The 12093-nt window shown below is 46.7% G+C and overlaps 1 protein-coding gene across 1 annotated transcript in view; it reads right to left on the bottom strand.

The window, feature by feature from the left end:
• Positions 1-1903: 1903 nt before the first annotated feature.
• tmem145 (transmembrane protein 145) overlaps positions 1904-12093 on the bottom strand; it is a 220530-nt gene continuing 210340 nt past the window's right edge. Inside the window, exons 15-16 of the mRNA XM_072470104.1 lie at positions 11548-11754; positions 1904-2601 (exon numbers count right to left, since the gene is read on the bottom strand). Coding sequence (XP_072326205.1) covers positions 11575-11754 — 180 coding nt within the window. The 3' untranslated portion in view covers positions 1904-2601; positions 11548-11574. The remainder of the gene's footprint in view (positions 2602-11547; positions 11755-12093) is intronic.

Below are 12093 nucleotides of genomic sequence, written 5' to 3'. Positions count from 1 at the left end.
TGATGGAGTTATTCAATTGACTTCAGGAGGCGGGTTTAGTGGTAAACTTAGCCAAAAGTGAATTTGGAAAAGCCCAAGTCACGTTCCTTGGCCATGGACAAATGGCCCCACGGGATATGAAAACAAAAGTTATTGGGGAGTTTCCAATACCCTTGACACAAAGGGAAATAATGCGATTTCTTAGCATGCGTGGTTTTTAAAGTAACCTTGTGCTGAATTGCTCCACTGATGGGACTTGCTGAAGAAGAGTAGCAAATTTTAGTGGATGGCGGCGTGTCAACAGCATTTGACCTGAAGGCTGTTAACCACTGCTCCTGTGTTGGCCTTCCCAAATTACACAAAACCCTTCAAGGTGGCTATCGATGTGGGTGTAGGTGCTGTGCTCTTGCAAGAGACGACAAAGTAATAGAGTGACCAATTGGATACTCTTTCAAGAAATTAAATGATGTAATTGAAAATATGGAAAGATGTGTCATTTGAAACATGGAAGTCTGGCAATATCTGGTCTGAGAGAAACATAAGAGGATACAGGGAAAGATCCCACAAAGGGTTAACAGCAGCTGCCAGGGAAGGATTGTAAAATGCAGATAGCCTTGGCCAAGCAGGCTTAGCAAACAGGATTTTGAATGAAGCCAAAAACAATGGCTCACACCTTCATTGAAAGTAACTATCTTCGTAAGGATCTGGAAAAGCATGGATGAGGTTCAGTTGAATTTGGTGAGAATTCTAGGTGTGAAAATTTGCTAATACCAGGTAAATTAAAGAAAACTGGAGACTTATCAATCTACGAGAAACATAATTCAAAGCCAAAATCAAAGTTAAAATTATGAGCTGAGGACACAATTGGAAAATAAAACTATAGAAATGATAGGAATTAAAAGTAACATCTCTGGAAGTCAAAGCATTTTGAACATCACAAAGGAAACAATGTAATCAGATCTATGAGATGAATTCATGTCAAAATGAATACCTAGTTGGATTAGGAAGTTTAGATCAAAGATACTTCTTACAATCAAAGAAAATAAGAGTTACTTTACAATAACATCATAAAAACTTAATTGTTAGAAAGAGAATATAAACCTAGAGACCAGGGCAACCAGAACTCAGAGGGAGAGAGAGAGAAGCAGAGAAGGAACAAGCAGTTAGAGTCAGATTACAGTCAGCTCGGCCATGGGAAAGAGACAGGGCAGAGCAGCCGAGCTAAAATAACTAATACATCTAAGGAAGACTAGAATTTAAAGAGTAGGCAGATTCAGCTCAGAGATAGCCAGCAGAGTCAGCGCTCTCAGCTCTGTACATGGGAAAGATAGGACACAGCAACTGAGCTCATCAGCGAATACATCTAAAGAACACCAGATTTTAAAAAGAGTGATTGTCAAGTTGGGCCTGAAGGTCCCTTCAACCAACCAGAAGGATCCAGAAGCAAGATCTTTTTACTTTTCTGTAAAGCCAGTAATTGCAGCTTTTAAAAGAAAAAATATAATAAAATAACTTAATTTAACCTGAAATAGTGGTTATTCCAAAGTCTACTTTACTTACTTAGCAATGCGCGACCCAGGATCGATGCTACTAAGTGGTAAGTAGATGAAATCTTCGGTGAAGGTATGGGTTATACCGGGGGATAACTTGAAAACATAGTTTGACCTGAATAGCACCCACTGAAGCCTGCATCGGAGTCAAGGAGTGAGAATCCCTGATCTCCATTTAGAATTTCGGCCCTTTTTGGTATAGGGGGACTTCTAAGAATAGTGGTGAGTTTTCAAAAACGATGATCAACAGAGGAAGTATTCAACAATTGAAAACATTTTAACATTTATGTTGCCAGCAATTCGTCTGAAACAATTATGTACACTGATCATAATCCATTGAGGTTTTGGAGTGATTCAAGAATAGAAATGCCAGACTGTTTCGATGGAGTTTATTATTACAGCCATTTCATTTCAAAATTATACATGTGGCAGGATGAGAAAATGTGATAGCCGATGCTTTGTCACGAATGTGATGAAAAGAAGCAGGTTCGATAGTGGAAGAAGAACTAAAATGGACTGTTGTTATCAATGTTTGCCTGTCTTTGTTTGAAACATGAAGTTCACCAGCTGCTCCGTTGACCACTGGGCCGGCAGTCCCAGTGCCTGAGCCTCCGCCATGCTTTCCTGTGCCGCTGACTCCACTCCCTTCTTTGTCGAACAATCTCTTCTCTGCAGACCACTTCTCGTCCACAACTCCATAAACTGGTGGGGAATTCCTCTTTTCTTCACCAGCCTCCAATTTTACCACTCAAATCCCCCATACATCAAGGAAAAAGGTCCATCACGAGCGGGAGCTACCAAATAAGCAACCTCTCTCTCCATGACCGCCACCGGAAGTGTGTCATGGGAGCCTTTGACAAATGTTTTTGTCTTATCACATGGCTTCAGTGATGTCATTGCGTGGGTGGAGCTGGGCTGTGGCTCTTGAGTTTTTACTTTCACTTTGAGTTTGGACTGGATTTGAACTGCACAGATTGAAAGAAGTGTCTCTCTATCTTCATTTTATAAGCTGTTTGCAGACTGCTTGGTAACATAAAAGAGATAATTGCTTTCTGGAAGAAATTCAAACCTGCTGTTTGGAAAGGGGAACAGTATCAATAACACTTCTTATACCAGTAAGAGTGACGCGTGTGGGCCACACCTTCGAAAAGGGGATTGGAACAGTTAAGGGGGAATTCATTAAGGGTTATACATAGATTACTGTAGCTGTGTGGGGTCTTTATGGTTATAGTTGACAAAACTTCTTACTGTGTGTGTTTATACAAATGTTAATTAAGTGCTTAGGCGCTTTTAATCAAAAAAACAAGCTTTATTCCAAGAAATCTGTTGAATAACAGCTGAAAGGCAGGCTCTTCTGATCATCCTCGTCAAATTCAATAAACAGCTGTAGGTCAGGTGAACTCCATAAATACTTTGGAGTTTTCTAAACCAACACATTTCCACCATGTCTCTGCTTCGCCCAACTCAAAAAACTTATCTTCCACGTGTTAGCTGTGGAAGCAGACTGTGACCGCCCTTGGTGGCTCATTTGTTTTAGGCTTCAGCCTGAGCAAGTGATGTGCCCTGTCCAGCTCATAGAGGTAGGGCCCCCCTTCCCCTGTTTGTTTGCACAGAGTGCTGAATTTGGTGCATTTTGAGTGCTATAGTAAGAGTTTGGTGACCGAGGGAGTATAAGGCTTCATTTTTATCTAAAGTTTAGTCTTTCTTTTATTTAGTTAATGAACTTAAAAGTTGCTGTTTGGTTTAGAAGAAGGTGAATTTTCAATCAGCTTTAAACAAGCTTCTACTTGTAGGCACTTGCAGCTGGAGCTTGTTAATTAGTTAATTGGATTAGGCCAGTTTTCAGAGGCTAGATTCACAGTATAAAAGTGATCCCCTGCAGTGCAGACTTTGTTTGCACAGAGTGCTGAATTTGGTGCATTTGAGTGCTATAGTAAGAGTTTGGTGACCGAGGGGGTGAGGAGGGAGTAAGGTGTTCCTTTCATTTTGTTTCCGACATTTCCGCAAAGAGTGAGAAGAAAGCCAGGAGTTTACAGAAAGTGTAGCTGATTGGGAGCAGAGTCAGAGGGCGAAGATCTAGTTAGTCCACAGGGCAGCTATATTCTGTCAGGTAAGAGGGGATGGAGGCTAGGCCAGTTGCATGCTCCTCCTGTAGGATGTGGGTGGTGAGGGATACCACCGGTGTCCCCGCTGACTATACCTGCGGGAAGTGCACCCAACTTCAGCTCCTCAAAGACCGTGTTAGGGAACTGGAGCTGAAGCTGGATGAACTTCGGATCATCCGGGAGGCAGAGGGGGTGATTGAGAAGAGTTACAGGGAGGTAACCACACCCAAGGTACAGGACAAGAATAGCTGGGTTACAGTCAGGGGGAAAAAAACAAACAGGCAGACAGTGCAGGGATCCCTCGTGGCCATTCCCCTTCAAAACAAGTATACCGTTTTGGATGCTGTTGGAAGGGATGACCTACTGGGGGAAGGCCCTAGCAGCCAGGTCTCTGGCACTGAGTCTGGCTCTGGAGCTCAGAAGGGAAGGGGGGAGAATAGAAAAGCAATAGTTGTAGGAGATTCAATGGTTAGGGGAATAGATAGGAGATTCTGTGGTCGCAAGCGAGACTCCCGGAAGGTATGTTGCCTCCCGGGTGCCAGGGTCAGGGATGTCTCGGATCGTGTCTTCAGGATCCTTAAGGGGGAGGAGCCAGAAGTTGTGGTGCACATTGGTACCAACGACATAGGTAGGAAAAGGGGTGTGGAGGTAATAAACAAGTTTAGGGAGTTAGGCTGGAAGTTAAAAGCCAGGACAGACAGAGTTGTCATCTCTGGTTTGTTGCCGGTGCCACGTGATAGCGAGGCTAGGAATAGGGAGAGAGTGCAGTTGAACACGTGGCTGCAGGAATGGTGTAGGAGGGAGGGCTTCAGGTATTTGGATAATTGGAGCGCATTCTGGGGAAGGTGGGACCTGTACAAGCAGGACGGGTTGCATCTGAACCAGAGGGGCACCAATATCCTGGGAGGGAGATTTTCTAGTACTCTTCGGGAGGGTTTAAACTAATTTGGCAGGGGAATGGGAACCGGATTTGTAGTCCAGCAACTAAGGTAGCCGATATTCAGGACGCCAAAGCGTGTAATGAGGGGAAGGGAACACTGACAAAGGAGAGTACTTGCAGGCACGGAGATGGGTTGAAGTGTGTATACTTCAACGCAAGAAGCATCAGGAATAAGGTGGGTGAACTTAAGGCATGGATTGGTACTTGGGACTACGATGTGGTGGCCATCACGGAAACTTGGATAGAAGAGGGGCAGAAATGGTTGTTGGAGATCCCTGGTTATAGATGTTTCAATAAGATTAGGGAGGGTGATAAAAGAGGTGGGGGAGGGGGGAAACATTGTTAATTAGAGATAGTATAACAGCTGCAGAAAGGCAGTTCGAGGAGTATCACCCTAATGAGGTAGTATGGATTGAAGTCAGAAATAGGAAAGGAGCAGTCACCTTGTTCGGAGTTTTCTATAGGCCCCCCCAATAGTAGCAGAGATGTGGACGAACAGATTGGGAAACAGATTTTGGAAAGGTGCAGAAGTCACAGGGTAGTTAGTAGTCATGGGTGACTTTAACTTCCCAAATATTGAGTGGAAACTCTTTAGATCAAATAGTTTGGATGGGGTGGTGTTTGTGCAGTGTGTCCAGGAAGCTTTTCTAACACAGTATGTAGATTGTCCGACCAGAGGAGGGGCAATATTGGATTTAGTACTTGGTAATGAACCAGGGCAAGTGATAGATTTGTTAGTGGGGGAGCATTTTGGAGATAGTGACCACAATTCTGTGACTTTCACTTTAGTAATGGAGAGGGATAGGTGCGTGCAACAGGGCAAGGTTTACAATTGGGGGAAGGGTAAATACGATGTTGTCAGACAAGAATTGAAGTGCATAGGTTGGGAACATAGGCTGTCAGGGAAGGACACAAGTTAAATGTGGAACTTGTTCAAGGAACAGGTACTACTTGTCCTTGATATGTATGTCCCTGTCAGGCAGGGAAGAGATGGTCGAGTGAGGGAACCATCGTTGACAAGAGAGGTTGAATGTCTTGTTAAGAGGAAAAAGGAGACTTATGTAAGGCTGAGGAAACAAGGTTCAGACAGGGCATTGGAGGGATACAAGATAGCCAGGAGGGAACTGAAGAAAGGGATTAGGAGAGCTAAGAGAGGGCATGAACAATCTTTGGTGGGTAGGATCAAGGAAAACCCCAAGGCCTTTTACACATATGTGAGAAATATGAGAATGACTAGAGCGAGGGTAGGTCCGATCAAGGACAGTAGCGGGAGATTGTGTATTGAGTCTGAAGAGATTGGAGAGGTCTTGAACGAGTACTTTTCTTCTGTATTTACAAATGAGAGGGGCCATATTGTTGGAGAGGACAGTGTGAGACAGATTGGTAAGCTCGAGGAAATACTTGTTAGGAAGGAAGATGTGTTGGGCATTTTGAAAAATTTGAGGATAGACAAGTCCCCCTGGCCTGACGGGATATATCCAAGGATTCTATGGGAAGCAAGAGATGAAATTGCAGAGCCGTTGGCAATGATCTTTTCATCCTCACTGTCAACAGGGGTGATACCAGGGGATTGGAGAGTGGCGAATGTCGTGCCCCTGTTCAAAAAAGGGACTAGGGATAACCCTGGGAATTACAGGCCAGTTAGTCTTACTTCGGTGGTAGGCAAAGTAATGGAAAGGGTACTGAAGGATAGGATTTCTGAGCATCTGGAAAGACACTGCTTGATTAGGGATAGTCAGCACGGATTTGTGAGGGGTAGGTCTTGCCTTACAAATCTTATTGAATTCTTTGAGGAGGTGACCAAGCATGTGGATGAAGGTAAAGCAGTGGATGTAGTGTACATGGATTTTAGTAAGGCATTTGATAAGGTTCCCCATGGTAGGCTTCTACAGAAAGTAAGGAGGCATGGGATAGTGGGAAATTTGGCCAGTTGGATAACGAACTGGCTAACCGATAGAAGTCAGAGAGTGGTGGTGGATAGCAAATATTCAGCCTGGATCCCAGTTACCAGTGGCGTACCGCAGGGATCAGTTCTGGGTCCTCTGCTGTTTGTGATTTTCATTAATGTCTTGGATGAGGGAGTTGAAGGGTGGGTCAGTAAATTTGCAGACGATACGAAGATTGGTGGAGTTGTGGATAGTAAGGAGGGCTGTTGTCGGCTGCAAAGAGACATAGATAGGATGCAGAGCTGGGCTGAGGAGTGGCAGATGGAGTTTAACCCCGGAAAGTGTGAGGTTGTCCATTTTGGAAGGACAAATATGAATGCGGAATACAGGGTTAACGGTAGAGTTCTTGGCAATGTGGAGGAGCAGAGAGATCTTGGGGTCTATGTTCATACATCTTTGAAAGTTGCCACTCAAGTGGATAGAGCTGTGAAGAAGGCCTATGGTGTGCTCGCGTTCATTAACAGAGGGATTGAATTTAAGAGCCGTGAGGTGATGATGCAGCTGTACAAAACTTTGGTAAGGCCACATTTGGAGTACTGTGTACAGTTCTGGTCACCTCATTTTAGGAAGGATGTGGAAGCTTTGGAAAAGGTGCAAAGAAGATTTACCAGGATGTTACCTGGAATGGAGAGTAGGTCTTACGAGGAAAGGTTGAGGGTGCTCGACCTTTTCTCATTAGAACGGAGAAGGATGAGGGGCGAATTGATAGAGGTTTAGAAGATGATCAGGGGAATAGATAGAGTAGACAGAGACTTTTTCCCCGGGTGGAACAAACCATTACAAGGGGACATAAATTTAAGGTGAAAGGTGGAAGATATAGGAGGGATATCAGAGGTAGATTCTTTACCCAGAGAGTAGTGGGGGCATGGAATGCACTGCCTGTGGAAGTAGTTGAGTCGGAAACATTAGGGACTTTCAAGCAGCTATTGGATAGGTACATGGATTACGGTAAAATGATATAGTGTAGATTTCCTCCCACAAGTCCCGAAAGATGTGCTGGTAGGTAATTTGGACATTCTGAATTCTCTCACTGTGTACCCGAACAGGCGCTGGAATGCAGTGACTAGGGGCTTTTCACAGTAACTTCACTGCAGTGTTAATGCAAGCCTACTTGTGACAATAAAGATTAATATTTGTATAAAAAGGGCGGCACGCGGTGGTTAGCACTGCTGCCTACACGCTGAGGACCCGGGTTCAAACCCGGGCTCTGGGTTACTGTCTGTGTGGAGTTTGCACGTTTCCCCGTGTCTGCGTGGGTTTCGCCCCCACAACCCAAAGATGTGCAGGGTAGGTGGATAGGCCACGCTAAATTGCCAAATTATTTTGTTCTAATTAAGGGGCAATCTAAATTTTTTTTTTTAAGTATCCCTGAGAGCTGGCATACATGTTGCCACTGGAAGCCCCTGTCAGCTTCTGTACCTCTGTGTGATTCTCAGTTTGTGTGTGACTGTGTGTCAGTTTGTGTGTGTGTGTGACACTGACTGTGTCAGTTAACATGGGTTCGTTTCTGTGTGACCGAGTGGAGGGGGTTGTTCAGCATTGTGAAGTCTTCAGTTTTGGAGGAGCAGAGAGAGAGAGACAGGCAGGAGGCTAATCAAACAATCCTTTATTAATGTGTGTTTTACAGCTCGATCCCAGGGGCATGACGGACTGAGCCTGCCTCCTGGGGTCTCAACACACTGACACGCTCCTTGGGGTCACAACAGACCACCACTGACTCAAACCCCCCCCCCCCCCCCCCCCAAAAGGTCATGACAGACCAACCCCCCATAGTGTCAGGACATAATACGCCTGCGGTTACAAATTTGGCCAACAGCATCTCCTGCTCCCTTACCCCCAAAAGCAAAGGTCTAGCTGGGACTGCAAGCATCCGGCCTGTCCTCCCCTCCCCCCCCCCCCCCCCCAAACCAGAGGAACTGACCTTTGACCCCTTTGCATCTGGTGAAGCAGGGCTCCAGCAGCTAACATGAACAGCTGGTGGAGGAGATGTGTCCCGGACGTGATCACTTGGAACCCACCCAAACCCATACCCACCCTGAACCACATGAAAATGCGCAGGATCATTTGTGCACTGCACAAAATAGGCATGGATGGTGGGTTGCCTTGGGGAAGGAAACGAGGCCCGAACTCAATCAGGGAGAACGTATTTACTTTTGGCACAATTCCTCTGATACAGAGTTAAGAATTTAGTCAAAGAGTAAACATATTAACAGAGGATCTGCCCAGGGATCTCGACAGACAAGGTGGAAGCCCCTCATCACCCCCACCCAACACTGTCATATACAGGAGTGCAAAATTGCACCGTTTGGTTGGAAGAATGAGGGAAAATATTAATGACGCTATAATTCAAACAGATGCGGGAATCAGTAGATCGACAGTGCATTGATATGATACAGACTCAAACCCATCAAACACTCCCAGGACAGGAACAGGACGGGGTTAGATACAGAGTAAAGCTTCCTCCACACTGTCCCCATCAAACACTCCCCGGACAGGTACAGCACGGGGTTAGATACAGAGTAAAGCTCCCTCTGCACTGTCCCCATCAAACACTCCCAGGACAGGTACAGCACGGGGTTAGATACAGAGTAAAGCCCCTTTTACACTGTCCTCATCAAACACTCCCAGGACAAATACAGCACGGGGTTAGATACAGAGTAAAGCCCCTTTTACACTGTCCTCATCAAACACTCCCAGGACAAATACAGCACGGGGTTAGATACAGAGTAAAGCTCCCGCTACACTGTCCCCATCAAACACTCCCAGGACAGGCACGGCACAGGGTTTGATACAGAGTAAAGCTCCCTCTACACTGTCCCCATTAAACACTCCCAGGACAGGGACAGCACAGGGTTAGATACAGAGTAAAGTTCCCTCTACACTGTCCCCATCAAACACTCCCAGGACAGGCACAGCACAGGGTTTGATATAGAGTAAAGCTCGCTCTACACTGTCCCCATTAAACACTCCCAGGACAGGGACAGCACAGGGTTAGATACAGAGTAAAGCTCCCGCTACACTGTCCCCATCAAACACTCCCAGGACAGGCACGGCACAGGGTTTGATACAGAGTAAAGCTCCCTCCACACTGTCCCCATCAAACACTCCCAGGACAGGTACATTACGGGGTTAGATATAGAGTAAAGCTCCATCTACACTGTCCCCATCAAACACTCCCAGGACAGATACAGCACGGGGTTAGATACAGAGTAAAGTTCCCTCCACACTGTCCCCATCAAACACTCCCAGGACAGGGACAGCACGGGGTTACATACAGAGTAAAGTTCCCTCCACACTGTCCCCATCAATCACTCCCAGGACAGGTACAGCACAAGGTTAGATACAGAGTAAAGCTCCCGCTACACTGTCCCCATCAAACACTCCCAGGACAGGTACAGCACAAGGTTAGATACAGAGTAAAGCTCCCGCTACACTGTCCCCATCAAACACTCCCAGGACAGGCACGGCACAGGGTTTGATACAGAGTAAAGCTCCCTCTACACTGTCCCCATTAAACACTCCCAGGACAGGGACAGCACAGGGTTAGATACAGAGTAAAGTTCCCGCTACACTGTCCCCATCAAACACTCCCAGGACAGGCACAGCACAGGGTTTGATATAGAGTAAAGTTCCCTCTACACTGTCCCCATCAAACACTCCCAGGACAGGTACATTACGGTGTTAGATATAGAGTAAAGCTCCATCTACACAGTCCCCATCAAACACTCCCAGGACAGATACAGCACGGGGTTTGATACAGAGTAAAGCTCCCACTACACTGTCCCCATCAAACACTCCCAGGACAGGCACAGCACGGGGTTAGATACAGAGTAAAGCTCCCTCCACACAGTCCCCATCAAACACTCCCAGGACAGGGACAGCACAGGGTTAGATACAGAGTAAAGTTCCCTCCACACTGTCCCCATCAAACACTCCCAGGACAGGGACAGCACGGGGTTAGATACAGAGTAAAGTTCCCTCCACACCGTCCCCATCAAACACTCCCAGGACAGGGACAGCACAGGGTTAGATACAGAGTAAAGTTCCCTCCACACTGTCCCCATCAAACACCCCCAGGACAGGGACAGCACGGGATTAGATACAGAGTAAAGCTCCCTCCACACTGTCCCCATCAAACAGCCCCAGGACAGGGACAGCACGGGATTAGATGCAGAGTAAAGCTCCCTCTACACTGATCCATCCAACATTCCCAGGACAGTTACCGCACGGGGTTAAATATAGAGTAAAGTTCCCTCCACACTGTCCCCATCAAACACTCCCAGGACAGGTACATTACGGGGTTAGATATAGAGTAAAGCTCCATCTACACTGTCCCCATCAAACACTCCCAGGACAGATACAGCACGGGGTTAGATACAGAGTAAAGTTCCCTCCACACTGTCCCCATCAAACACTCCCAGGACAGGGACAGCACGGGGTTACATACAGAGGAAAGTTCCCTCCACATTGTCCCCATCAATCACTCCCAGGACAGGTACAGCACAAGGTTAGATACAGAGTCAAGCTCCCGCTACACTGTCCCCATCAAACACTCCCAGGACAGGTACAGCACAAGGTTAGATACAGAGTTAAGCTCCCGCTACACTGTCCCCATCAAACACTCCCAGGACAGGCACGGCACAGGGTTTGATACAGAGTAAAGCTCCCTCTACACTGTCCCCATTAAACACTCCCAGGACAGGGACAGCACAGGGTTAGATACAGTGTAAAGTTCCCGCTAAACTGTCCCCATCAAACACTCCCAGGACAGGCACAGCACAGGGTTTGATACAGAGTAAAGCTCCCTCTACACTGTCCCCATTAAACACTCCCAGGACAGGGACAGCACAGGGTTAGATACAGAGTAAAGTTCCCGCTACACTATCCCCATCAAACACTCCCAGGACAGGCACAGCACAGGGTTTGATATAGAGTAAAGCCCTCTCTACATGATGCTGCTCTCAATTTGATGCAGAGGAAAGGGGAGGAGATCTTCGTGTCTGATGTATGTTGCCATGTGCTCTCACCATTCACATCTCCCCCTGCTCCTGCCTTTAATGGCACTGTGTGCGTTTCCTGCCAGGTGCCTGAACACTGAGGGACTCCCCAAAACCATTGTAGGGAGGTGTCAGGGAGTCAGTCAGGGGCTCTGGAGGCAGCGGAGGTCTCGGGTGTGTGATCCCTGGCGAGATCTGCTTCCACGGCAGTTCCGTCTCCTGGCTCGCTTTGCCGTTCTGCAATGAAGGAATTAAAAACATGGCTGTCAGCTCACCTCTGACTGTAGCCCCCTTCTCCAACCTGCCTGGCCAATGAGCCCGTTCTTCACCTCCCTCGTCCTTCAAGTACCTCAACTCCAGTCAATTTAGTTCTTTTAACGACACTCCCCTGGTCTGTTCGGAGCGGTTCATCAATCAGGAAATCAGTTTCTTGGCAATTTGGGATGAGCATACACACTGGCCCCAAGACAGCAGAGATCACTCTCTGAAACTACCAACAGTGCCTTTGACATCTTATACAACCTCTTACACCAAGGCCCCATCTGTCCTGTGAACATTTCATCTAAAACATGGCAT

Source organism: Scyliorhinus torazame, chromosome 12 (assembly GCF_047496885.1).
Source record: "Scyliorhinus torazame isolate Kashiwa2021f chromosome 12, sScyTor2.1, whole genome shotgun sequence".
Classification (NCBI taxonomy): Eukaryota; Metazoa; Chordata; class Chondrichthyes; order Carcharhiniformes; family Scyliorhinidae; genus Scyliorhinus; species Scyliorhinus torazame.
This window is presented reverse-complemented; position numbering and strand designations above follow the sequence as displayed.